Raw genomic sequence first — 23,930 nt, 5'->3', positions numbered from 1 at the left:
CAAGTGAAGCTACATCTGTATTTGCAGCCGCTCCCCATGGCTCGCATTACTGCCTGAGCTCCGCCTCCTGTCAGATCAACGGTGGCATTAGATTCTCATAGGAGCACAAACCCTACTGTGAACTGCACATTTGAGCCATCTAGGTCGCATGCTCCTTGTGAGAATCTAATGCCTGATGATCTGAGGTGGAGCTGAGGTGGTGATGCTAGCCCTGGGGAGCAGCTGCAAATACAGATTATCATTAGCAGAGAGGTTTGACTGCAGAGACCCTAATAAATCAATTGCTTGCAGACTCATATCAAAACCCGATCTGTGAGTGGCAAGTGACAAGTTGCATCTTACGGAGTAGACTGGACATAAGCAACACACATCGGGGGTCACTGTCCCCATCACCCCCAGATGGGACCATCTAGTTGCAGGAAAACAAGCTCAGGACTCCCAGTGATTCTGCATTATGGTGAGCTGTATAATTATTTCATTATATATTACAATGTAATAATAGAAATAAAGTGAACAATAAATGTAATGCACTTGAATCATCCCGAAACCAGCCGCCCCCGTCTGTGGAAAAATTGTCTTCCAGGAAACTGGTCCCTGGTACCAAAAAGGTTGGGGACTGCTGGTCTAAGCTACAAGGCATCGGTTTTACTCCCAAATCAGTGCACAAAGCTTTTTCTTTCCAATTCATTTTTATTGTGATAAAATATACATAAAATTTACCATTTTAATCACTATTTTTTGTTGAAGTATAGTTGACTTATAATGTGTTAGTTTCAGGTGCATAGCAAAGTGATTCAGATTTATATACATATCTTTTTTCAGATTCTTTTCCTTTACAGGTTATTATAAAATATTGAGTATAATTCCCTGTGCTATACAGTAGGTCCTTATTGTTTATCTGTTTTATATATATAGTAGTGTGTATATGCTAATCCCAAACTCCTAATTTATCTCTCCCCCGCCCCCATTTTAAGCACTTTTAAAAGTACATATTTCAGTGCTATTAAGCACACTCATATTGTTATACACCCTCACCATCATCCACCCCCCTCAGTTGTAAAATACCCGCCGCAGCCGCAACTTCCTTCTTTTCAACTTTGCTTTTGTAACACACTGAGCTTTCCGCACCACAAAAGGTTCTTCTGGGTTAGGTTCAGAAACTGGGGTGAGTGAAGTAGATCACCGAAGGATTATCCTTCACGGGCTCCGTTCATGGAACCTAAGAGGTATATTCACTTTGCCCTCCAGCCCTTTTCGGCATCAGTAACCGAGCAGTAACCATAGCAACACGGACACTTGCCCCCCCCCCCCCTTAAATGCAGCAACCGAGTCTCCAACGGCAGCTGTCCCTTCCCTTCCTGCTGCGCAGAGTGAGCAGCGCGGGGAACAGGCTCTTCATCCCGGACCGCAGGCAGGAGGTGAGGAAGAGAGAAGAACGAAGGACGCTGTGAGAAATACAGCTCAAGTCCCCGCATTCCCTCTCCTCACCCGCCGCTGGGTACCATTCCCAAGGCGCTCACCCTCCTCACACCCGCAGCCGAGCACTTCCAAGACGCTCGCGCTTTTTATTGACGCAAACGTCCCGTTCTCGCGGGAGGTTGGGAGCGGGAGCCCAATAGGGCGGACAGAGCTCTCGAAATCTCAGTCGGCTCTGGAGCTGGAGCGGCTGCCCGGGCGCTCGGAGCGCGCGGGGGGCGGGGCGCAGGCCTGGGGGGCGGGGCCTCGCTTGGAGAGGGGAGGGCGGACGGGGGCGGGGCCGCGCGGCGGGACCTGTGGCTCCCAGGTAGCGCAGCCGGCCGGGCTCCCTCGGGACCGGGCGACTGCGCATGCTCGCTGGCCGCGCTGGGCCGCTCGTCGGGCGGCGTTGACGAGCCGGCTCCTCAGCGGCGGAGGTTGCGGTGCTACGATGGCGAGGTGAGGGGCCCGCGGCGGGATGGTGCTGACCCGGGCGGGGCCGCCTTCTTGCAGCGACACCACGGGCTCCTTCGTCCGACGGGCGGCGGCGGAGGCCGAGCCGGGCGAGAGGTGAGCCGCCAACGTCCTCCCGTCCCAGCTCGCGACCCCCGCGACCCCCTCCTTGTCCTTCCCGCGGGCCCGGCGGGAAGCGGCCTCCTCTGCGCCCGGTCCGCCCTCGCTGCTCCGGCCCTCACCGGCCGCTCGGGTGGGAGCCGGCGCCGGGCGGCTGAAGGTCGGTGGGGACGGCAGTGCGGACGCGCTCGGGGTGCGGAGCCGCTGTCCCCCGTGCCCTCACTCCTGCCCCCGCCACCCGGTGCCCCCGGACCCCCGGCCTCGGCCCCCGCCATGCACTCCTCCTGCCCGCGCCCCCCTGCGCCCCCTCCTGCCCTTCGCCCTCTGCCCATCCTCGCGCCTCGCTCCCGCCCGTGCCCCCCTCGCGGATCCGCTCTTCATCCCCGGTGGTCCCCCGTGGGAGGCGAGGTACCCCTTGCGCGCCTGGACTTCTCTCTCCCCCTCCCCCCCGTGCATCCCTGGGCCGGCTCTTCCCTCACCGGCCAGGCTTCCTACTCCGCCGCCTCTGTCATTGCTCCCTTGGCTCTCTGCTCTTCCCATTAACCCCCTTCGGTACTTCACCTTCTCTCTCTTGTGTGAGTTTCCGACGGTGTGTTTGGCTTTAGCATCGCTCTGTGCTGGAGTTCGTTCTACGCCCCTCTCGCTGCCTGAATCCTTCCCTCTCGGTCCCTACTTCATCGCTTCCGTTTGACGGCCCCTGACCTCCAGTTTTCTCCATCCTGATCCCATCTCTACTCTCTAACCTTGAGCTTTTTTTTCTCTAAAACTTTTTCTTTTTTCTGTTTGCATAGGTCGAGCCTCTTAATGCCAGTCCGTTTTACTTCTTATTAAATCTCTGAAGAGTTCTAGTCTCTTTTACTTTCTACCTAAACCAGGTATCCACTCAGTGTACTTAGTTCAGTTGACAGTTTAATAAAATCTCTTCCTTTTCTTTCTTCACTGACTGGAAGTATCATCAAAAGAGTGACAGTAACAATAACCTGTTACACTTACTGATAGAAGCTTTAATTTTTAAGAATTGTGTTTGCCTGACATGTCAAGAGAAGCCACTTGAGGACAGAGCTGATGAAAATATAAAGGCTGACCTCCAAACATAAGGTTAAAATTTGGAGATTTTATTGTCCTCCGGGAAATACAGTTGTCCAAGAGCTAGTCTTAAATGAAATTTAACAAATTAAAAAAAAGTAAAATCAGTTATTAATTTGATATTTTATACATTTGCCGTTGCAACTGATTGCATCGTTTTTGTGATCGTCTCTGTAATAAATGCATAGTTTTTACTAACTTACAGAATTAGTGTCCTTACTAAAGGAGAAACATATCGGACAGAAGCACTAACTTTTTGAATTGGGTAAAAGAACTTTCTAAACAGTTGTGGAGGTGTTTTCCTCTACTTCATGGTGATCACGATTTGGCTTACAAAAAACTTCTCTGTAAATAATGTTGTAGGATCTTACTTTGAAGGCATCTGCGGAAGCAGTCACTCTCAGTGAAGTTTGCGTTTATTCTAGGGCCGAAGAACAACTGGATTATGTATTTCATTCTGGAATCTCAAAGCAGTCCACAAACAGTAAATTCTTCCTTACGTTGTCTATGTCAGGTAGGAATTAAAATTTTCTGTTTCTGTTGTACAGAAGGGAAGCACCAAGACAAAAATGTGTAGTTCCTTATTTGAAGGTATATGAGAGGTGAAAGTAGGAGACACTGTTTAGGGTCTGAGGCGGTGAAACCACATCTCTTCTGGAAGAACCAGCAGTTATTGTGTATGGTAGCAGGCGATAAACTCCTCAGCTTTTAAGATTTTAAAAATGATTTTTCCAGTGCAAATAGAGATAAGTGCTGCTTCTGAAGGAGGTCTTCCCATCTTTCAAAGGCAAGTCTTTCTATTTCTAGGTAGCTATTCATTAAAAAAGTAAATTCTTACAAATTCCTATTGGTATTTATAGTGAGTTGATTCTGTGCTCTTAGAAATTAAAATAAAGATTCATGGTGGACAGCGGGCACAGGGCTAGAAATCAGATCTACACTCTTCTGATGAGTCATGACATTAGTTTGTAGAAGTCACTTAACCTCTATACCTCGGGTGTGTCTCCCTGTAATATGTGGGTAAACAGGTGGCTGGCTACCCACTAATCTTTCAAAAGCAAAGTGAGCCCTAATCATTTAAACATGCTTAGGGCCACCACAGGCAAAAATTGCAATATAAACTCTGAATTTTTATCTCTTTTAGACTACGTCGTAAGTATAATTGAATGCTTAAATCCCAGATCACTGCAATTTAGATGTTTTTTTTAAATTTCAGACTTATGTGAAAAGTTTTAGTAGCACGTGCCATGAACTGTGGACTCGTTTAATGTTCATATGCAGTGAAACAGCCACTGCAGCGTTCAGTATGTTTGCTGAAAATGTAAAGTTACATTTACATAAACTGAAAAAGTAAAGTTAACAGGATTTTGGTTACTTCCATAAACTTCTTTTGTCTTATATTTTATCTTTGCTGTGATGTAGACCCTTGAGAGTGGAGGTCTTTAGGGGATAGAAAGGGCAAGGATTTCCTTTGCTTTGATTCGAAGTATCAAAAAACTTGAAAAAGTAAGAAAAAACTGCTTAAAAGTGAGTTTTGTGATATGTTCATTGTATGTTTAAATAAATGGATGGAGATGGGAGTATGTAGATCTGAAGTGAGTAGTGTATCGTTTTTTTTTTCCTTGCGTTGTCAGGAAGAAGGTTTAGAAATGAATATGAGTAAGAAGTAGAATGGTAATACAGAAAAAAGTGTTCCTAATGAATCGGCCCAGGGGATTTTCAGAAAAATCAGAGAGCACAGGTTGTTTGGCAGGTCTAGATTTTTCAGGGAAATAGAGTGGAATGACTTCACAGTGAGTTTTACCATTTTATTTTCAAAGATTGCCACTTTTAACAGGTTCATACTTGGTAATCAATGATGTGCTTAAATTTAATAACAATTAGCCTCTTTTTTCTTAATGGAAATATAGAAGAGTCAGGTCCTTTTGACTTAGGAGTTATAAATATTATTTCCATTTGAGAAAACTGAGGCTTAGAGAGTCTGAATTAGAATCCAGGTTACCTGGATCTGTTACCAAAGTTAACGGTATACTGAAGAAAGCAAGAAAGCAGAAGCTGTTAAGAAAACATTGGTAGTTTCTTGGAATATTTTTCAGAGAGAGGATTGTGCTTTCTGTTCCGGTTCTGAGTTTTGTTCTCTGTTGAGATAACTAGTAAGATGAAATATTTTCAGAATGTTGGGCAGATCCCTGAACTAGGTAATAGATAATGATTGTGGTTCTTTCTGAATTTCTCTTTATGTTAAAAGGAGTAACTAGTTTGGTACTTGGGGCTATTCTGGGATTTTTAAGATATATAATAACATGATATATTCAAAGGCGTTCTCTATTATGTTACTGGCAGGTTTGTTTTGTGGCATATACAACTGAAAAGTTTATATGAACTGCTCTTTATAAATTAAATCCGATTTTCCATGTAATGTCAAAAGTATCTTTTACCAAGTGTCCCATAATGAGCAAGAAAAGTTGTTTCTCAGTTTCTTTACTTCATTCATGTGGTAAGTCAGTCATCGAAATACTCTGAGAAGTTACTGACATTCTTTCTACATTATGTTTAAAAATTATTTTTTCTATGGATTTTCTATGGATTTTCTCAGAGTATCGAAATACTCTGAGAAGTTACTGACATTCTTTCTACATTATGTTTAAAAATTATTTTTTCTATGGATTTTCTATTAATACAGTTATTGAAAATTAACAATGTTCTGAGAGTGCTTCTTAATCTAAGTGTCAGTTCTAAGATGAGTAATAATAATATATTTCTCTTTTATTAGACACAACTGTTTAAACCCCAATTTTGAAGAAATCAGAAGATAGCAATGCCTTTAAACTTCAGATTTTGTATTTGTGGGTGTGAGGAATTTGAAGATTTCATGATTAGGGAATAATGTTAATTACATGGAAAATTGAATATAGTTAATTTATCAAGTGTAATTGTTCCATCAATATTGCATTCTGATTTCAGGTTTTCTTGTAGTAGGGGCATATTTATCTCATGACTTGATGACTACTGAATCTATTTCCTAAAACAAGGTGTGGACTTTAGAATTATACAAGTTTAAATATAGGCCATGAAGTTTGACACTTTTGAGGTATTTGTCCTCTTTTCATTATTTTCTAACTGTGTGACCTTGGATAAGTTATGTAAACTTTTTGCTCCTTAGTTTCTTCACCTGTAAAATGGAGTAATAGTAGCTCTTTCAGATTTTTATGAGAATTAGGTGCAGTAATAAAAGCTACTGGTGTAAGAGTAAGTAATCCAGAAAGTTTTGAGTGTTCATATTTGGTTTGTATTTGATATTGCCATTTGGTCTATATTTGGTATCAACAGGGAAACGTATAGCTTTTTAAAATATAATTTGTCTATCAAGCTATTTTGCTTATCTTTCCTTTGCAGGATTTCCCTCTTACCCTCTCCCCAGAAGAGAAGAACTTAGTACTCTATTCTCTTCTTAAATATTTCTATAATTAGTGCATACAGTATGTGGCCCTCAGGAGTTCGTTTTGATGAGTGATGAGTAGCAGCAAAGCGTTCTAGACCGGTGACTTTCCTCACTTTACATGTCCCCTTTACTCTAGCGGTTCTCTTAAGCTCATCTTTGTTGAGAATCACCTTTTAAGATGAGAGATGTCACTGATGAAAGGGTGTTGTGTGTGCGAATAATCGTGGAGGCAAAAAGGTTAGATGCCATCTGAGTGGTGGTGAGCCTCAGAGTCAAGAGATGCCGGGTGGCTTGGCTGTTTTAGAGTAGGGTATAATCCAGGGACTTAGCATGCTTAACCCCTGAAATAGGGAGCTTCCAGAGCTGGGCAGGGTGTCGAGGCCTCAGCCAGTCCTAAAGGGAACTGAATGTCAATCAAGAAACAAGACCATAGGCCAGATATTTAGACTGAACCAAGCAATGCAGACTTAACCGGCTTAGGTGGCCAGAATTACACCAGAAAGCAGGGTGAGAGGTGCAAGACTAGTACAGACGTCACTGGCTGGTTGTTTTCAGTTTATGGCTGTCTGGTTTGAATTGGTCAAGATTAGCTCAAAGACGGTGAGGGCCGGACCCTTGTGGACTGGAGTTCTGCTGTGCCCTAGGTGAGTGGTCCTTAGGAAAGGTGGCGGCTGAGCGTACTTTCGCCAAGAGACACATCTTCCTACTCTCCTTGGTTTGCTACAGAACTTGAGTGTTACAGGAATCTTTTATTATTTGCAAGGTTATGAGACAGCATTCTGAAGGCTTCTTGCGGAGTGCCTCTTTGGGGCTTCCTGTTTATTCATGGGGGAAGGCCCAAAAAAATGGACCCAAAATTGACTAACTAGTATTAAATGGATTGAGTTAACCTCCTTCTAGATCTAGAGGATTTCTTTGTTCCCATCGTATTCCTATTTAACAAACTTGAATTTAACTGTACATGTTTGATGCCCTTCCCTTCACTGGTCCCAGATCCCAAATGTCAGTCTCAGTCCCCAGATATCTGTCATAGTGTGAGTCCCTCATCTGGTTGGGCTTGAATTTGATGTTCCTTCATTTGTTCCTATGTGTCTATCATAATGTGAGCATCTCACTACATTGAGTGTGAACATTTAGAGATGTATAGATTTTTGTACACTATGGCCCCTCAGTGCAAGTTTACTACATTATCTAGTGTTCATCTGAAGAACCAGTGATTTTTTCCCTAAAGCTGGAAGAAAAAGTGTATGTGCTTTATTCATTGAGAAATGATGTATTGATTGCCAATGTGGAGCCTTTCTAAGGGTAAGTTGGTCCATACGTATTTCTTACCTTATGTGGTATCTTTAGTACCTAACATCTGCATACAATTGGGCATCATTATTTGAACGGTCAGTATTACAGGCTCTGAACCCATTTGTCCCATGGCTGCTGACTTGGGAATGGAATTCAGAAGCTGGAGCCATTGGCTCCATAATTGATAAAAGTGGTGCCTTTATTTCTTAGGTTGACAAAGGGAGTGTCTGGAATCTCCAATTTGTTCAGCTTCTTACCCTCGGCCTTAGAAGAAAGAATATCCTCTGAACATCTGTTTTGGGTTCATAGTTCAAGAGTCAACACGTTAGCTCTTTGATTTCTGAGAAAGGATCTCATCATCGCCTGTGGTCTCTAGTCTTTTTTAAGGAACCTCTGAACTAACTGTGCCTCTTAGTTTCAGATATTTCTGTGTCCTCTTTTAGGTTTCTGAAACACTCAGGAGTTCAGGCTGAGCTCAAAATGTTTAGCTATTGTTTCAGGATGGGTATTGGTGGTGCAGGAGCATCTCCCACATTTTCCCAGGTATCCACGCCCGGACTCCTCTTTGCGGATACCGGAGGTCTCAGCTGATCCCATGGGTGTGAGAATCCCTGATCTTAGAAGCTAGGCACAGTGTTTATGCACCCAGCACTGTTTCTGGGGCAGTTACTGTGCACCCTAGTGATTAAGGAGTTGGCTTGGCATTCCTAGACTAAGATCCAGTAGAAATATGTGAGATACATGTAATTAAACATGTCCTAGGAGCTACATTTTAAAAAATAAAACAAGCTGATAAAATTAATTTGTACAGTATATTTTATTTAATCCAACATATCCAAAATATTATTTCAAGATGTGATCAATATAAAAAACATATTAATGAGACATGTACATTCTTTTTCTGTACTAAGTCTTTGAAACCCAGTGTGTGCTTTACATTTACAGTATATCTCAGCACACTCATCTTTAACAGTTAAAGTAAAATACAGCCCTATCAAAACAATAAAGTTATGTTTAATAAAAAAAATGTCTACACTGCTTCAGTGTTTAGATGTAAATGTAAACGAATTAAAAATTTTAAATTCAGTTCCTTGGTCACACTAGTCGCATTTCTGTTGTTCAGTAGCCATTGTGGCTGCTGGCCGCCATGTGGGATGTAGCGACTCTTGAGGGCCAAGGCCGTCTTCCAGTCTGATAGGTGACCGCGTTCCTCTGGGAGTGGGCTGCCTTTCCCTGAGGTGTTACAGGGGATTGTCAGGTTTGACTGTCAGAGAAATCCCTCTTCAGACCTAAGAGCATTTGTGCCTACGTTTCTCACTTAGTATCGGGGCAGTTTCTGTTTGAGGTTTCCCCTGTGGCATCTTTGGATTGAGGTTTGTAGTTTACGCAGCTCAGTTCTTTCTTAGGGACCTAGGAAATGGCCCAGGCAGGGACTCTTCTTGAACAGACCTCTCAAGTTATTCTGTTTAGGCTACTTTGCCAGGGCCAGGAGAGCAGAGTGGACAGTCTCAGGTAAGCCAGGGTTCCCATAGCTTCAGAGGCTCAGATGAAAGTGACAGATATGAGCTGTCTAGCAGACTGTGCAAGAGGCCATGAAGCTCACAGCTTCCGGGGGTGCAGGGAGTTTCTGGCATTGGAGAGTCTCCCAGGCACGTCTGGGTAAAAGGAAAGGCTTCCTCTCTTCAATTTCTTTCCTCCTTGAGAGAGGACAGGCCAGGATTTCCCTCTTTCATGAAAGATTCTTTACCTGATGAACTGAGTGGCATGAGAATCTGTGGAAGTCAGAACATTGCAAACTTTGAATGAATTTGTCCTGTAGAGGAATTTGATTTTCACTACACAGGTTTTGTTCTGTTTTTGTTTGTTTGTTTGTTTTTTTAATTTAATTTAATTTAATTTACTTTTGGCTGTGTTGGGTCTTCGTTGTTGTGTGTGGGCTTTCTCTAGTTGGGGCGAGCAGGGACTACTCTTCATTGCGGTGAGTGGGCCTCTCATTGCGGTGGCTTCTCTTTTGCGGGGCATGGGCTCTAGGTACACAGGCTCAGTAGTTGTGGCACATGGGCTTCAGTAGTTGTGGCTCGCGGACTCTAGAGCACAGGCTCAGTAGTTGTGGCACATGGACTTAGTTGCTCCGCAGCATGTGGGATCTTCCCAGACCAGGGCTCAAACCCGTGTCCCCTGCATTGGCAGGTGGATTCTTAACCACTGTGCCACCAGGGAAGCCCCTGTGTTTGTTTTTTAACTAGCTAGCAACATCTAAAATTTAGGTGAAAACCTTTAGGAAAAACATTTTCAATATCTACTTGGAAATTTAGAAGCCTCTGATGGTGCTGGGCCAGCAAGGATTGTGTGGACCTTAGTAGCAGTTACTCCCTATGATGGGGAAGAGCGGTTTATGAGGAGAGGGTCCCACAGATCCCCCTGGACTCTGAGAGTGCTCTGAATTTTTCCTTCCTTTCTTTTTTGCCTACTCTCCTTTTGCTTTAGTCTCGTCTCCTTTGAATTTTTTTCTTCTACCAACATATAAAAATAAAAATAATTCTTTTTTGTTTTTTGGGGGGAATGAAAAATAGATTTATCAGTATTACTCTGTATATATCTGTACACATATGTTTCTACTTAGGGAATAATCAGTAAAAAGGGATGAATTGAGGAAAATTAGGTATCAACAAAAGAACAAAAAGCACAGCAGGATATGAGACGAAAAGTGAAGGAAATTGCTAACAGATCTTGGACTTATACTGGTAAAGGAATTTTATCATAAAAGTTTATTCATGCAAGACTGTTTTCAGTACATCAGTGTAATGATTCCTTTCTTCAAATCGGTTGGGTTTAAATAGGAGAAAAATACTAATAGTTAATATTTATGGAATATTTAAAGCTAATTTATTAAGTGTTCCTTAAGATCTTAAATTAAGTGCCTGCCATGTGGCAGGCAGTGGGGTACAGCTGTGAACAGAGTAGTTAGAATTTCCTGCCTTCATGAAGCTTACATTTTACTGGGGAGAATAAAGACTACTAAGTAGAATCTTTGGTTTGTTAAATGGAGATTAGTGCGGAGTAGAAAAAATAAAGGAGGAAAGAGATAGGGTGTGTCAGGAGAGAGAGTCCTGTTTTAGAGGGTGTGGCCCGGAAAAGCCTATTTGGGAAGGTAACATTTGAATCAAGGCTAGGAGGAATAGAGTGAGTCATTTGGATGTTCTGGAGGGAAGAGTGTTTCAGGGAACCACTGCAGATGCCCTGAAGCAGGAATCTCTCTGATGTGTGTGGGGAATAGCAAGGAAACCATGTGACTGGAGTGGGCAGACTGGTAGGAGATGAGAACAGGGAAGTGATGGAAGATCCAGATTCTGTAAGGTTGTCATTACAAGCCCTTGTGAGACACTACTGCTGAATGTGGTGGGAAGCCATTTGGGGTTTGAATCAGAACAAAGACAGACAATTTGAATTATTTTCAAATAATGTATGTCATTTTATAGCATTTTATATTGTATATAATTATATAACATAATTATTAATTAATATATGTAATACATAATATAAAAGATCATCTGCCTTCCTCTTTGAAAATAGCCTAGAGTGGGGGATGTATTACTTAGGGTATAGGTTAGGTACAGTTTCTGTAATAAAGAGTTATAAGACATAAAAATCTGAACAGTCTAGATATGTTCGACATCTGTGCTGTATGAAACCATTCAGGAATCCAGAATCTTTCCATCTTTCTGTTTACCATTCTTCAGGTTTTGTCCTAATCTGTGTGGTCAATACTGGGTCACTATTCAGAAGGTATTCCGGCCCGTAAAAAAGGGAAGCAATGAAGTCCAGGGCAAAGAATTTCCTTTTAAACAAATGAGGCAGACATTGCATATATTACTTCAGTTTGCGGTCCACAGAAAGGATCGATTGGCCACACTTGCCTCAAGGGTGGTTGGGAAACGTAGTCTCAGGCTGGGTGACCATTCAGCAGTGAGGAAGAGGAAAACAGAAATGACAAGTAGTTGACCACAGTCTTGCGGTTTGGCACCAAATATCCATGTGTATCCTTCATCCTACCTACTGAAAACACTCCAGCTCCCTTCCCCAAAGGAGACAACCCAGGTGCAATCCTCTTGTTGCACTAATCCAACTAAGCGATCAGTACTTCCTGTCAGATCCGCAAGTCCAGTGACCTGTAGGCAAAACACAGTAATTTGTTCCTGAACCTGTAGGCAAAACACAGTTATTTGTTCCTGAATCAGAAACAGGAAAAGAATAATAAAATTTTCCATTTGGGTAAGTAAGCAGTGAGAGACACATAGAGGTCTCTGGTTGAGAGTAATGCTGGGCAGTAATGGTGTAGCATCTATTATCCTTAGTTCTGCTTTCTGGTAAGAATGCCTATATTCATTGCACTATGACCCCAGTCTTTGCTGTCTGGGTGTTTCTTCCTTACGTTAACCTCCATGACCACATCTGAAGTTGATATTGAAAATTTCCCAACTTTGGAGGGTATATAGCTTTCATAGTCAGTTTCCTGCTACTGCAGGCTTGCTATCCTGCAAGTGCCATGGTCACAGGTGTTTGTAGGTTAGCTTATAATTTCTCTGACAAATACAATTCTCTCAAAAATATATTGGGATTCTTTTATGTTTGTCTCCATTCTGTTCTGGTGCCAGTGACTATAGCAAAATTGTTTCCTGGTGTAGTTCTTAAGCCTGCCTTATTTACTGCTCTCTGTGCGCTGACCACTTTATCTCATTCTAATGGCCACTGTCTTGAAGCCATCTGAAACAGCAGGCATTGGGGGGGTGGGATGGCAGCACCCTAAAATATAATCTTAGCCACAGCGCTAGATTCGTTTCATCAAGATTTCTTAAAAGTTCTGCGAAAAATGCCGTTGGTAATTTGATAGGGATTGCATTAAATCTGTAGATTGTCTTGGGCAGTGTGGTCATTTTAACAATATTGATTCGTCCAATCCAAGAACAAGGTGTATCTTTCCATCTGTTTGTGTTGACTTCAGTTTCTTTTGTCAGCATCTTATAGTTTTCAGAGTGTAGGTCTTTTGCCTCCTTAGGTAGGTTTATTCCTAGGCATTTTATTCTATTTGAAATGATGGTAAATGGGATTGTTTCCTTAATTTCTCTTTCTGATAGTTAATTGTTAGTCTGTAGAAATGCAACAGATTTCTGTCTTTTAATTTTGTATCCTGCAACTTTACTGAATTCATTGATGAGCTCTAGTAGTTTTCTGGTAGCATCTTTAGGGTTCTCTAGAACAAAAAATTTTAAGACTTGTATGGAAACACAAAAGACCCCAAATATCCAAAACAATCTTGATAAAGAAGAGCAGGGCTGGAGGAATCACACTCCCTGACTTCATACTATACTACAGAGCTACAGTAATCAAAACAGTATGGTACTGGCACAAAAACAGACACATAGATTGATGGAACAGGATAGAAAGCCCATAAATAAACCCACACTCTTATGGTCAATTCATCTATTACAAAAGAGGGAAGAATATACAGGGGAGAAAAGACAGTCTCTTTAATAAGTGGTGCTGTGAAAACTGGACAACTGCATATAAAAAAATGAAATTGGAACATTCTCTAACACCATATACATTTAGGATTAAAGACCTAAATGTAAGACTGAATGCTATAAAACTCCTAGAGGAAAACGTAGGCAGAACACTCTTTGACATAAATCGTAGCGATATTTTTTGGATCCATCTCCTAGAGTAATGGAAATAAAAGCAAAAATAAACAAATGGGACCTAATCAAACTTGAGAAGTTTCTGCACAGTAAAGGAAACCATAAAAAAAAAACGAAAAGGCAACCTACAAAATGGGAGAAAATATTTGCAAATGATGCAACTGACAAGGGCTTAATTTCCAAAATATACAGCTCATACAACTCAACAACAAAACAACAAACAATCGAAAAATGGGCAGAAGATCTAAGTAGACATTGTTCCAAACAAGACATGCAGATGGCCAATAGACACATGAAAAGATGGTTAACATTGCCAATTATTAGAGAAATGCAAACCAAAACCTCAATGAGGTACCACCTTGTACTGGTCAGAATGACCATCATTAAAAATCTGCAAATAACAAATGCTGGAGAGGGTGTGGAGAAAAGGGAACTCCTCACTGTTGGTGGGAATATAAGTTGATGTAGCCACTATATAAAACAGTATGGAGGTTCCTCAGAAAACTAAAAATAGAATTACCATATGGTCCAGCAATCCCACTCCCGGGAATATATCTGGAGAAAACCATCATTTGAAAAGGTGCATGTACCCCTATATTCATAGCAGCACTGTTCACAATAGCCAAGATATGGAAATGACCTAAATATCCATTGACAGATGAATGGATAAAGAAGATGTGGTATGTATATACAATGAAATACTACTCAGCCATAAAAAATGAATGAAATAATGCCATTTGCAGCAACATGGATGGACCTAGAGATTATCATGTTAAATGAAGTAAGTGAGACAGGAAGAAAAATATCATATGGTATCACTTATATGTGGAATCTAAAAAAAATGTTACAGATGAACTTATTTACAAAACAGAAATAGGTTCACAGACATAGAAAACAAATTTATGGTTACCAAAGGGGAAAGAGGGGGGAGGGATAAATTAGGAGGTTGGGATTAGGAGATACAAAAACTGCTATATATAAAATAGTTAAACAGCAAGGACCTATTGTATAGCACAGGGAACTATGTTCAATGTCTTGTAATAAAGTATAGTGGAAAAGAGTCTGAAAAGAATATATATATGTAACTGAATCACTTTGCTGTACACCTGAAGCTAATACAACATTGTAAATCAACTATTCACCAATAAAAATTTGTTTTGAAAAATAAAGTCTTAATAGAAGTCTTTGGGAAAAGTACTAATAATCTTATCTCCTGATAATGCAGGTACTAAGGACCCACATCTCTATATTTCCTTCCATCTTACCTTGCAAACTGGCCAGTTCTTGCCTGAGTAAATGCAGCAAAGAACCACTGACACACACAAATATTGTGGTTCTTTTCATCTACTTTCCCTTAAGTTCTGGGCTTTTTATGGGCATCAAGTTCTATAAGTTAGTGTAGGCAACAGTTTATGGAATGTTTTGCTCCATTATAACCAGGGTCACCATTATCCTAGTAATATCTGTTTCCCTGTTGCCTGCTACCCAGTGACCTAGCCAGTGCCACACATTTTAGGATTATGTTGTGGCAATACTCTAATTTTGGTATTAATTTCTGGGTTAAGGAAAAGGCTGCTGTAAAGGGATCCAAAAGTAAAATGGCTTAAATGAGAAAAAAGTTTGTTTCTTCCCCAGATAACAGGCCTACTAATTTAGGTGGTAGGGATGCTATATTCCATGAAGGAAATGAAGACACTAGAGGGGTAACTACCAGAATGTTGGATCTGGGGCTCAGATCCTCAGCCTTGTTTTAACCATTGTGCAGTACTTATATATATTTATCTCTTCCTGGTGGCACTTTGAGGTGTCGGGAACTTAGCTATGCCTTGATCTCTTGCATTTCCTAGCTTATAGTAAGTGTTCAATAAATGTTTGAATGAATGAATACGTGTTTTATATCTGAGTAAGTTAAGGCATAGAGACCTAAGCAAACTTGAGTCACAGGGCTGGAACATGATCTGAACCCTACACAGAAGAATATATGTACAGGAGAAGCTGTCTTAGATAAGAGGCTACTTCCATGAAATGGGGCATATCTTATATAAAGGTAGTATCATTTTGATCTCCTTAGGAATAGTTACTGTAAAAACTTTTTGATGTGATTATTAAGGTTTAAAATAACAATTATGGAAGGTGGTAAAGTCTATATCTGTATGATGGAGAGAAGAAAAAAATGTATGAGGAAGAGAGAATGTGGTCTTTATTCTAACATATTTAGTACCTAAATAATTATACCAAGGGCAAAAGACTTTTTTTAAATTTAAGCAATAAATATTTGGAGTGTGAAAAAACTATCCATAGCATATCCAGGCAACCTTTTTCATCAAAATATTTTAAATAGCTCATAGCATACGTGTGTATGTATATACACACACATTTCACATATCTGTGTGTGTGTGGATGTGTGTGAAGTTTCAGAAATCACTCCACCAAGGGAAATACATATTTTTTAATTAATTTTTATAGGAGTATAATTGCTTTACAATGTTATGTTAATTTCTACTGTACAGCAAAATGAATCAACCACATACACACACACACACACACATATATATATATATATATATATATCCCCTCCCTTTCGGACTTCCTTCCCATTTAGGTCACCACAGCGCATTAAGAAGAGTTCCCTGTGCTATACAGTAGGTTCTCATTAATTATCTATTTTATACATAGTATCAATAGTGTATATGTGTCAATCCCAATCTCCCAATTCCTCCCACCCCCACCTTTCCACCCTTGATGTCCATACATTTGTTCTCTACATCTGTGTCTCTATTTCTGTTTTGCAAATAGGTTCATCTATACCATTTTTCTAGATTCCACATATATGTGTTAATATACGATATTTGTTTTTCTCTTTCTGACTTACTTTACTCTGTATGACAGTCTCCATCCACGTCTCTAAAAATGATCCAGTTTTGTTCCTTTTATGACCCAGCAATCCCAGTACTGGGCATATACCCAGAGAAAACCATAATTAAAAAAAGATATATGCACCCCAATGTTCATAGCAGCACTATTTACAGTAGCCAGGACATGGAAGCAACCTAAATGTCCATCGACAGACGAATGGATGAAGAAGATGTGGTACATATATACAATAGACTATTACTCCAGAATTACATAATTTTAAATGGTGAATTTACATCTTAAAAATTAATAAGCTTATACTGTTTTGGGTATTCATGAAGATTGTTTCTGAATCACTGAACTCAGAAAGCACTCCTTTATTATTGTACTTTGAAGTATATACAAGTGAAGCATAACAAAGATATAATAGTTTATATTTATATGTGAAACTGAATGAAAACATCTCTAAAACTTATTCCTAAGGCTTATGGAGGGTATGGATCTTTTAGATAAATTGAAAGTACTAAGTAACTAACGACGCATAGGTTTCCTGAAAATGGACATTTTTATGTCTGCTATTTTGTTTGAGATGTTATTTTTTCTTTCTCATAGGGGGAACAATATTTTTTTAGCAAGAATCAGTAACTGGAAGTACAACATTGGTTATTTAATGATATTAAAATGAAGTTCTGATCAGCAGAGGTAAGAATATGGCATTTAATTCATAATAGATCAAAATACTTGCCAGATTTCTATGAAGAACTATTTTAAGAACTGTGAAGGGTCTGAGAATTTATCCCGCTTGCAAAGTAACAAGTTAGCCTGCTGCAGCGCCATGGATGTGGGCAGGAGACATGAGATTCCTGGATCAGAGAAAATGATAGTTTATATGCATGGCAATAGCACTGGCTAGAGTATGAGGCCCCCTGCGTAAGAGTAGGTTGAGTTATGGAGAGGACCCCTGAGCTGAGGAACCCAAATCTTTTATGACAGACAGTGAGCCTGCTGACTTATGCCTCAGGGGAGACTTTATTACATTGCACAGTAAATAGATCTGCCCTTAATTCCAGTATGAGACACTGTATCTGACTCCTCAGACTGTGCGAAACATATGTCCTTGAAAAATAGTCCGGAATAAAGGCGGTCAGTGTCTTTGCCTGCAAGACATGCAGAAACACAAGACTCTCAGAATTGTCTTTCAACACTCTCTTACTCCAAACTGCTTTTTAAAGCATGTGTCACTGATAAGGATAATTGTGATAATGCTTTTTCGAAATAGTGTGAAGATGGAAACCACTGAAATACCCAACAGCAGGAGATTGCTTAAATTATAACATTCACAGTATAATAGTTATTAACTAGGTGTTCATCAATAAAGTGAAATACACAGGTTATAAAATGTACATGTAGTTCGATCCTACTTTTATAGAAATTGTACAAATGTACACACGAATGAAGAATATATACCAAAGTATGTATTTCAATGGATAGAATTGTGAATGGGTTTTTTTTTTTTTGCTTGTCTATTTTTTTTAACCTCTTGAAAATGAACACTTTAGGCTTTTGTAATGAGGGAAAATTTTTTTTTGAAATTTAAAAATGAACAGTCACTTAAGAACTTCACCTGACAGAGAAAAAGCTTCATGAATTTAAATGGGAATTAAAGAATGTTAATTCTTTTGTTTTGACTCTGAAGTTGCCTTTATATGCAATGTAGAACTAGAAGAGAATGATTGGGTAGCATAATTTTTTCTTCAAAATTACTGTTTTATCTATGATAAAGTCAGAAGTTACTTTTAGCAATTTGCTATATTATTTATTATCACATAGTTGTCACGAAGGAAAACAAATCTTAGAAAATGCATTCTAACAGGGCATATCTTCTAGAGTAGTGCTATTTAGTAAGTATTTCATTAGTAAGTATATTTAGTGAGTATAGATTCTGGTGCTATATAGTTGGGTCAGGCTAACGTAGGAGCACTGTATTAATTAGCTTCACTTTTATTTCCTGCCTATGTATCATACTCTGAAATATGTTTAATATTAGTGATTTTGTAAGTTGGCATTTTTATTGTGCTTTCATGATTTTTTTTTTCCCTTCTTTAACCAAGGTGCTGTTACCAGATTTGTCTTCTGACTATAAATTAAAAATGACTGAAGTTCAAGCAATGGTAGAATTCTCCGTGGAGCTAAACAAGTTCTACAATGTGGATTTATTTCAGAGAGGGTTTGTATTTTAATGTGAAAATTATATATTTTGCATAAGATAAATTGTACAGTTTTCATTTAAATTTAATTACATATTCTTGTTCCACCATATATAAGGAAAACAATGAGCTATATTCAACTATTTTCTCAGGGCAATCTTATTTCTAAATATATATTTGAGTATATTCACATGGATTTAATGATAATGCTGGATATATTTAACGTGTGTTTATGAATTTGTACTGAGCATTGAGAGGATTTTAATGAAAATGTTTAAGATCTAATTTCTGCTTTTTAAAAGCTAACAGTGTGTGGGAAAAATAAAACATATATACACAAAACACAAAATGTTGTAGGAACACAAAGTGTTGACTCCTCAAAAGGTATGTATAGAAAGTGCTCCAGGAATCAGAAGAGAAAGATATCTTTCTGGGCTCATACGTTAGGAAAAGCATAATGGAGGGATAGGATCAAGGTATGGATAAGATTGATAGGCAGAGGATAAGGTGAAAGACCCTCTTAGTAGGAGAGTGTATCATGAGTCAGTCTCGGAAACAGGGATGAACAGGTTATTTTAAAGAGTAGTAGGAGGTTGGATATTCTCTAGTAGAGTTGTGAAAAGATAGTAAAGAGAGGAGAGGTTATGTTTGTGAGGGGCTTTTGATGTCTGGAGGGATTTGGGTAGCCATTGATTGTTTCCAAGGAAGGATGAAACTGTCACTGTTACTACAATCAGCACTTACTGACATGATGAAGAGCATGGTGATATTGGATGGATGGTCGTGTAGAAGAAATAGAGGCGCAGGGAGCAGTGTGGATGTGCTCACGATGTCTCAGGATACAAACCTGAATTCCTGTGCTGGCAGTGGTAGCGGTGGGGCTGTGACCAACCCGGGTAGGATGAGAGAAATCTTCTGTTGTTTGTCTGTCTTGGCTTTGCCATCTTGTTGAAAAAAACAGACAGCTGTGCTCTGCTCTGCTCCACGTGGTCTCTCAGGACAGCCTGGGCTTGTTCTTATGGCAGAGGCAGGAGTCCAAGAAAGAGAGCAGAAGTTGCAGGATCCCTTGTATTAGCACACTTGTTTCCTCACTGCATTCTGCTGGCTAAGCAAGTTACAAGGCCAAGCCAGGTCTGGGCTGGGGGCTCTTTGGCCAGTGAAACTCACTGTAAAACTTTATGGGGATTCTGTATGTCTGATATAGTCCATTCCATGCTCTGAAACCCACACCCACAATTGTTTATTGAGACATGACTACTCTCTCAATGAATCACTACTATTTGGAAGTCAGAATTCTGTGGGATCACGCCCTTTAACTTCCTAAAAGCCTTTTTGTCAAGCTGAGAATGTCTACTTAGACACTGCCCTTAACTCCTTTGGAGATCTAAGAAAGGGATTTACAGCCACTCCCTTGATTAGATCTTTGTAAGCAGTTTTATTTTCCTCCCCAGGAAGTCTTGGTTCCTCTAGATTCTGCTTGTAAAATGATCAGGTCTTTCTTTAGCTCATCTCTTTCTTGCAAAACCTTACTACCCTTGCTAGGAGCAACCAGGTGACATTTCCAATATTGTGCCAGGAAATTAGTTTGCTCGAGTCCAAAAGTTTCTTGGGTACAGTGTCTAACTTCTTCTAAGTTATTGTTTGAAAGCATACTGACCAAAAGTTCATCACTACAAAACATGGGTCACTGTTTTTTAAGTCTCCTATAGTTTCCGCATTATTTTTTTTGCCTCTGTAATTGTAACTAACCGTTACTTTGGTCCCAAAGTCAGTGCCACATATTTTAAGTTTCGTTAGTACCCATTTTCGTATTAGTTATTTATTGCCACAGTAATGCAGCTGACAACAAACACAAAGCCTCAGTGGCATCACAGCAATAAGCATTTATTTTTGCTCACAGATCTGTGGATCAGCTGAAAGATTCTGCTGATCTGGGCTGGCCTGGTTCATCTTGGCTGGGCTCATGAATTCACAGTCAGCTGGCAGGGTGCTACCTGGTGCAGAATGGCACCACCTGGGTGCACTCAGCTCTGCTTTATCATCTCTCATCCTCCAGCTTATTGTCATAGAGGAGGCAGGGATCCAAAGAGAGAGAAAGGAACTGTACAAGAAGACATTTTAAGACCTAGGCTTGGAACTAGCTCACTGTTACCTCTGCCACATTGTACTGCCCAAAACAAGCCGTAAGGCCAGCCCAGATTCAAGGGATGGGGAACTACACTCCACTTCTTAATGGGAGTCTCATTGAGAGAGTGTGGATACAGGGGTGGAGGAAGAAATTGAGGACATTTTAAAGTCAGTCTGCCACACACTTTAGCATCTTTTGGTTTTTGTTATTAATTTCTGTGAGGTATTTTGGGGAATAAAGAGTAGGATTTAATGAGTAACTCCATGTGGAGGATGATGCAGAGACAGAAAAAGCATTAAAAAATATGTGTGTGGAGGGTGAATTTACATGATCTCTAGGATTACCTTGAAATAGCTCAGCAAAGAAAAAAATATATGAATCAAATATGGCAAAATCTTTTTCACAGATGAAAAATGGGCAGTGGGATATGGGTGCACTGTTCTACTTTTTGCAAATTTAGAATTTTTAAAAAGAAGAAATTTAAAAAGATAATGCTGAAGTTTCAAATCACACTGACTTGGACAATATTAGTGATATTGAAATAAACAGTGAAGTTGAAGGGGGCCATGGTGTGGGACTCAGAATTGGTTCATTTCCATATGTTGAGTTTGAGGTAAGATACCAAGTGGAGATAGTTCATAAATAATTGGAGGTTTGGAACTGGAGATGAGGACTAAGTGAACTGTTGTTCCATTTTATTGTCAGCCGTCGTAAACATAGCATATATGATTGCTGCTTTCATTAATTTTCTGCTATTCTACAATCTAGTTCCCACATCCATTGAGGACTTTTGAAGAATATTGTTATGTAACTGATCTTTCTAAAATCGAATAATTAAAGGCTCATTGTCTTTAGATATATTGCTTGACCTGTTTATTTGTAAGAATATTTTCAAGGATATAATTTACTCTTTTCTATTCTGATTTATCAGTTCCTGCCTTTTAAACCTTTTCTTTATGCTTCTTATTAAGTCTTTACTACCTTTGCCATAAGCAAGTTAATTTAGAGCTTATGTTTGGCTGTTATGTTAAATAACTGTCAGCTTTGATAGATAAACAGATAAATTTATCTAAATTTATATTTAAATGTTAGGAAATAGAATATGTCTTTTCCAATTTATTTTCTGATATATGAAATGTCTGTTTAGGAGACTGAGATGAGAAACTTACAAATTCAGGTAATGAAATGCAGGCAGAACTCAGAGAGACTGCACGTTCAGCTCCTGACCACTGCAGTAAAGTGGGTATTGCAGTAGTCACATGAAGTTTTTGGTTGCTCAGTGCATATAAAAGTGATTTTTATACTAAACTGTAGTCTGTTAAGTATACAATAAATAGCATTATGTCTAAAAACACAATGTACGTACCTTAAGTAAAAAATACCTTAATGCTAGAAAATGCAACAGTAACATCAAAGATCACCAATCATAGATCACCATAGCAAACATAATAACAGTGAAAATGAAATATTGCAAAAATTACCAAAATGTGACGCAGAGACACGAAGTGAGCAAATGCTGCTGGGGAAAATGGCACCGTTAGGCTTGCTCGGCACAGGGTTGCCACAGACCTTCAGTTTGTAAAGAAACACATCATGTGCGAGGTGTAATAAAGTGAAGTGTAATAAAACGAGGTCTGCCTGTAGTCCTGTGCAGTATTTTACTTCAGTGTTTTTAAAATAACATCAATAAATATCTTACTGCATAGTACTAAGTCATAGCCCAGCAGGAACTAATGGAGGTGGAGTATATGAGGAAGCACTTCTTGTGAACGTTTGGTGATGGCCCTTGTCCTGCGCGTCCACAGTGTTTAGTGTTTAATTTTGCCACTGTTGTTGTTACACGATAAGGGACCGACTAGGCAGGGCCTAAGCTGTAGGCAGGCGCAGAAGAGAGAGAACATGTGGCATCTGAATAGGTCTGTTTTTACCATAATTACATTGTTTTTCCTTAATGGTAAACCAATAGCCCAGATACTAACAATCTAAAGAAAAACTAGCTGTATTTTCATTTTAACCTATTCTGTCTTTTTTTAAGTATGGTAGATTGTAAACTCTGAAAAGAAAATTGAGACTCTACAGCATTGATTATGAATTTGATGTTATTAAATGGTATGTGGGCATATGTCTTATATAAATGAGAGATATAAGAACTCAGTGTAACTAACTTGTTTTGAGTTGTTTATTATACTAGAAGTACATGATTACAAGTTGATGGACTTAACAATTGACTCTCTTCAAAATTCGTTTATCAAGAGGGCTCCAAAGGGGGAGGAGAGATCGCCTTTTAAATATACAGGGAAAAATGTTATTTAAACACCTGTTCTCAACAGCATAAAGGATAAGAGAGTGGGATTAAATTGAAGCTGTAGCAATTTCAGTTAGGTATTAAACTGGAGGGGAAATTTCCTCTCTTTGGAGACCATTGCAAAATTATGAGAACATCTTTTTCTGGAATTCTTTAGGATATTGCTATTGAGTACTCATCTGCATACAGTTTGTTACTAATTCAAGAAGAGGTGAGGCACTTCCGCCAGAATGTAGATTAATGCACTGCTTTCTTCAGTGAGAAACTCTTGCTAGGAAGGGAAAAAAAAAAAAGACTAGTTAAAACAGTGTGTTCTGAGATGGAGTCAGTTTGCTTTATTTCACTGCAGGTTGGTAACATGTCACAGAGATGCGCCAGTGTACGTACCACAGTTTAAAGAACACAGCTTTAGAATATCAGTTAATGGCTTCTAGAATGGAGTTGAGTTTAATTCATTTCAGAAGGAAGCAAATGGACTAATGTTAGGTATTCTCAAATATTTAGAAAGTGTGGGAACTTGGGCAAGGTGCTGTATGTTTTAACATTCTTTTGTAAAGCAAGTGAAATGTTATCAGTTTGATTTGTTTCCAGGTGTGTTTGGGAGAGTCAGCAATCCAGCATACTGCTGATAATAAAACAAGTAATGAGGGAAACGGCCATGGGGTGCAAGTTGAAACGATGATAGTAGTACTTTGTTATTTTTTATTTTCTTTCGCATGTGGTTTTCCACAAAACAGTTTAATTACATACCTGTAGCTACAGCTGCTTTCCCTAGTCAATCCTAGCACCATTCCCTTGTCATAAGCTATACTACTGCAAGGTGAATAATGTATTATGATTTGGAAATAAAGAAGATCAAGGATATGGACTTAGAAATTGTTTTCGTAAA

General features: G+C 39.6%; 1 protein-coding gene across 14 annotated transcripts in view; it reads left to right on the top strand.

Moving 5' to 3' along the window:
* Positions 1–1,776: 1,776 nt before the first annotated feature.
* The window catches only part of FAM135A (family with sequence similarity 135 member A), a 123,645-nt gene continuing 101,491 nt past the window's right edge, over positions 1,777–23,930 (top strand). For 10 of the 14 annotated variants that reach the window (XR_004483458.2, XM_033428712.2, XM_033428702.2 and 7 more), the window contains exons 1-3: positions 1,886–2,025; positions 17,014–17,103; positions 18,513–18,628. Coding sequence is in view for 13 of the 14 variants with exons in the window: in XM_033428712.2 (XP_033284603.1) it covers positions 18,552–18,628 (77 nt within the window). In the remaining variant the exon portion in view is untranslated. Of the gene's footprint in view, positions 2,026–3,477; positions 3,629–17,013; positions 17,104–18,512; positions 18,629–23,930 lie in introns of all 14 variants that reach the window. The other 4 variants (XM_033428705.2, XM_033428699.2, XM_033428700.2 and 1 more) reach the window with 3 other exon arrangements.

Source organism: Orcinus orca, chromosome 12 (assembly GCF_937001465.1).
Source record: "Orcinus orca chromosome 12, mOrcOrc1.1, whole genome shotgun sequence".
NCBI classification, from domain to species: Eukaryota; Metazoa; Chordata; class Mammalia; order Artiodactyla; family Delphinidae; genus Orcinus; species Orcinus orca.
The sequence above is the reverse complement of the archived record's forward strand: the minus strand, read 5'-3'. Positions and strand labels throughout refer to the sequence as shown.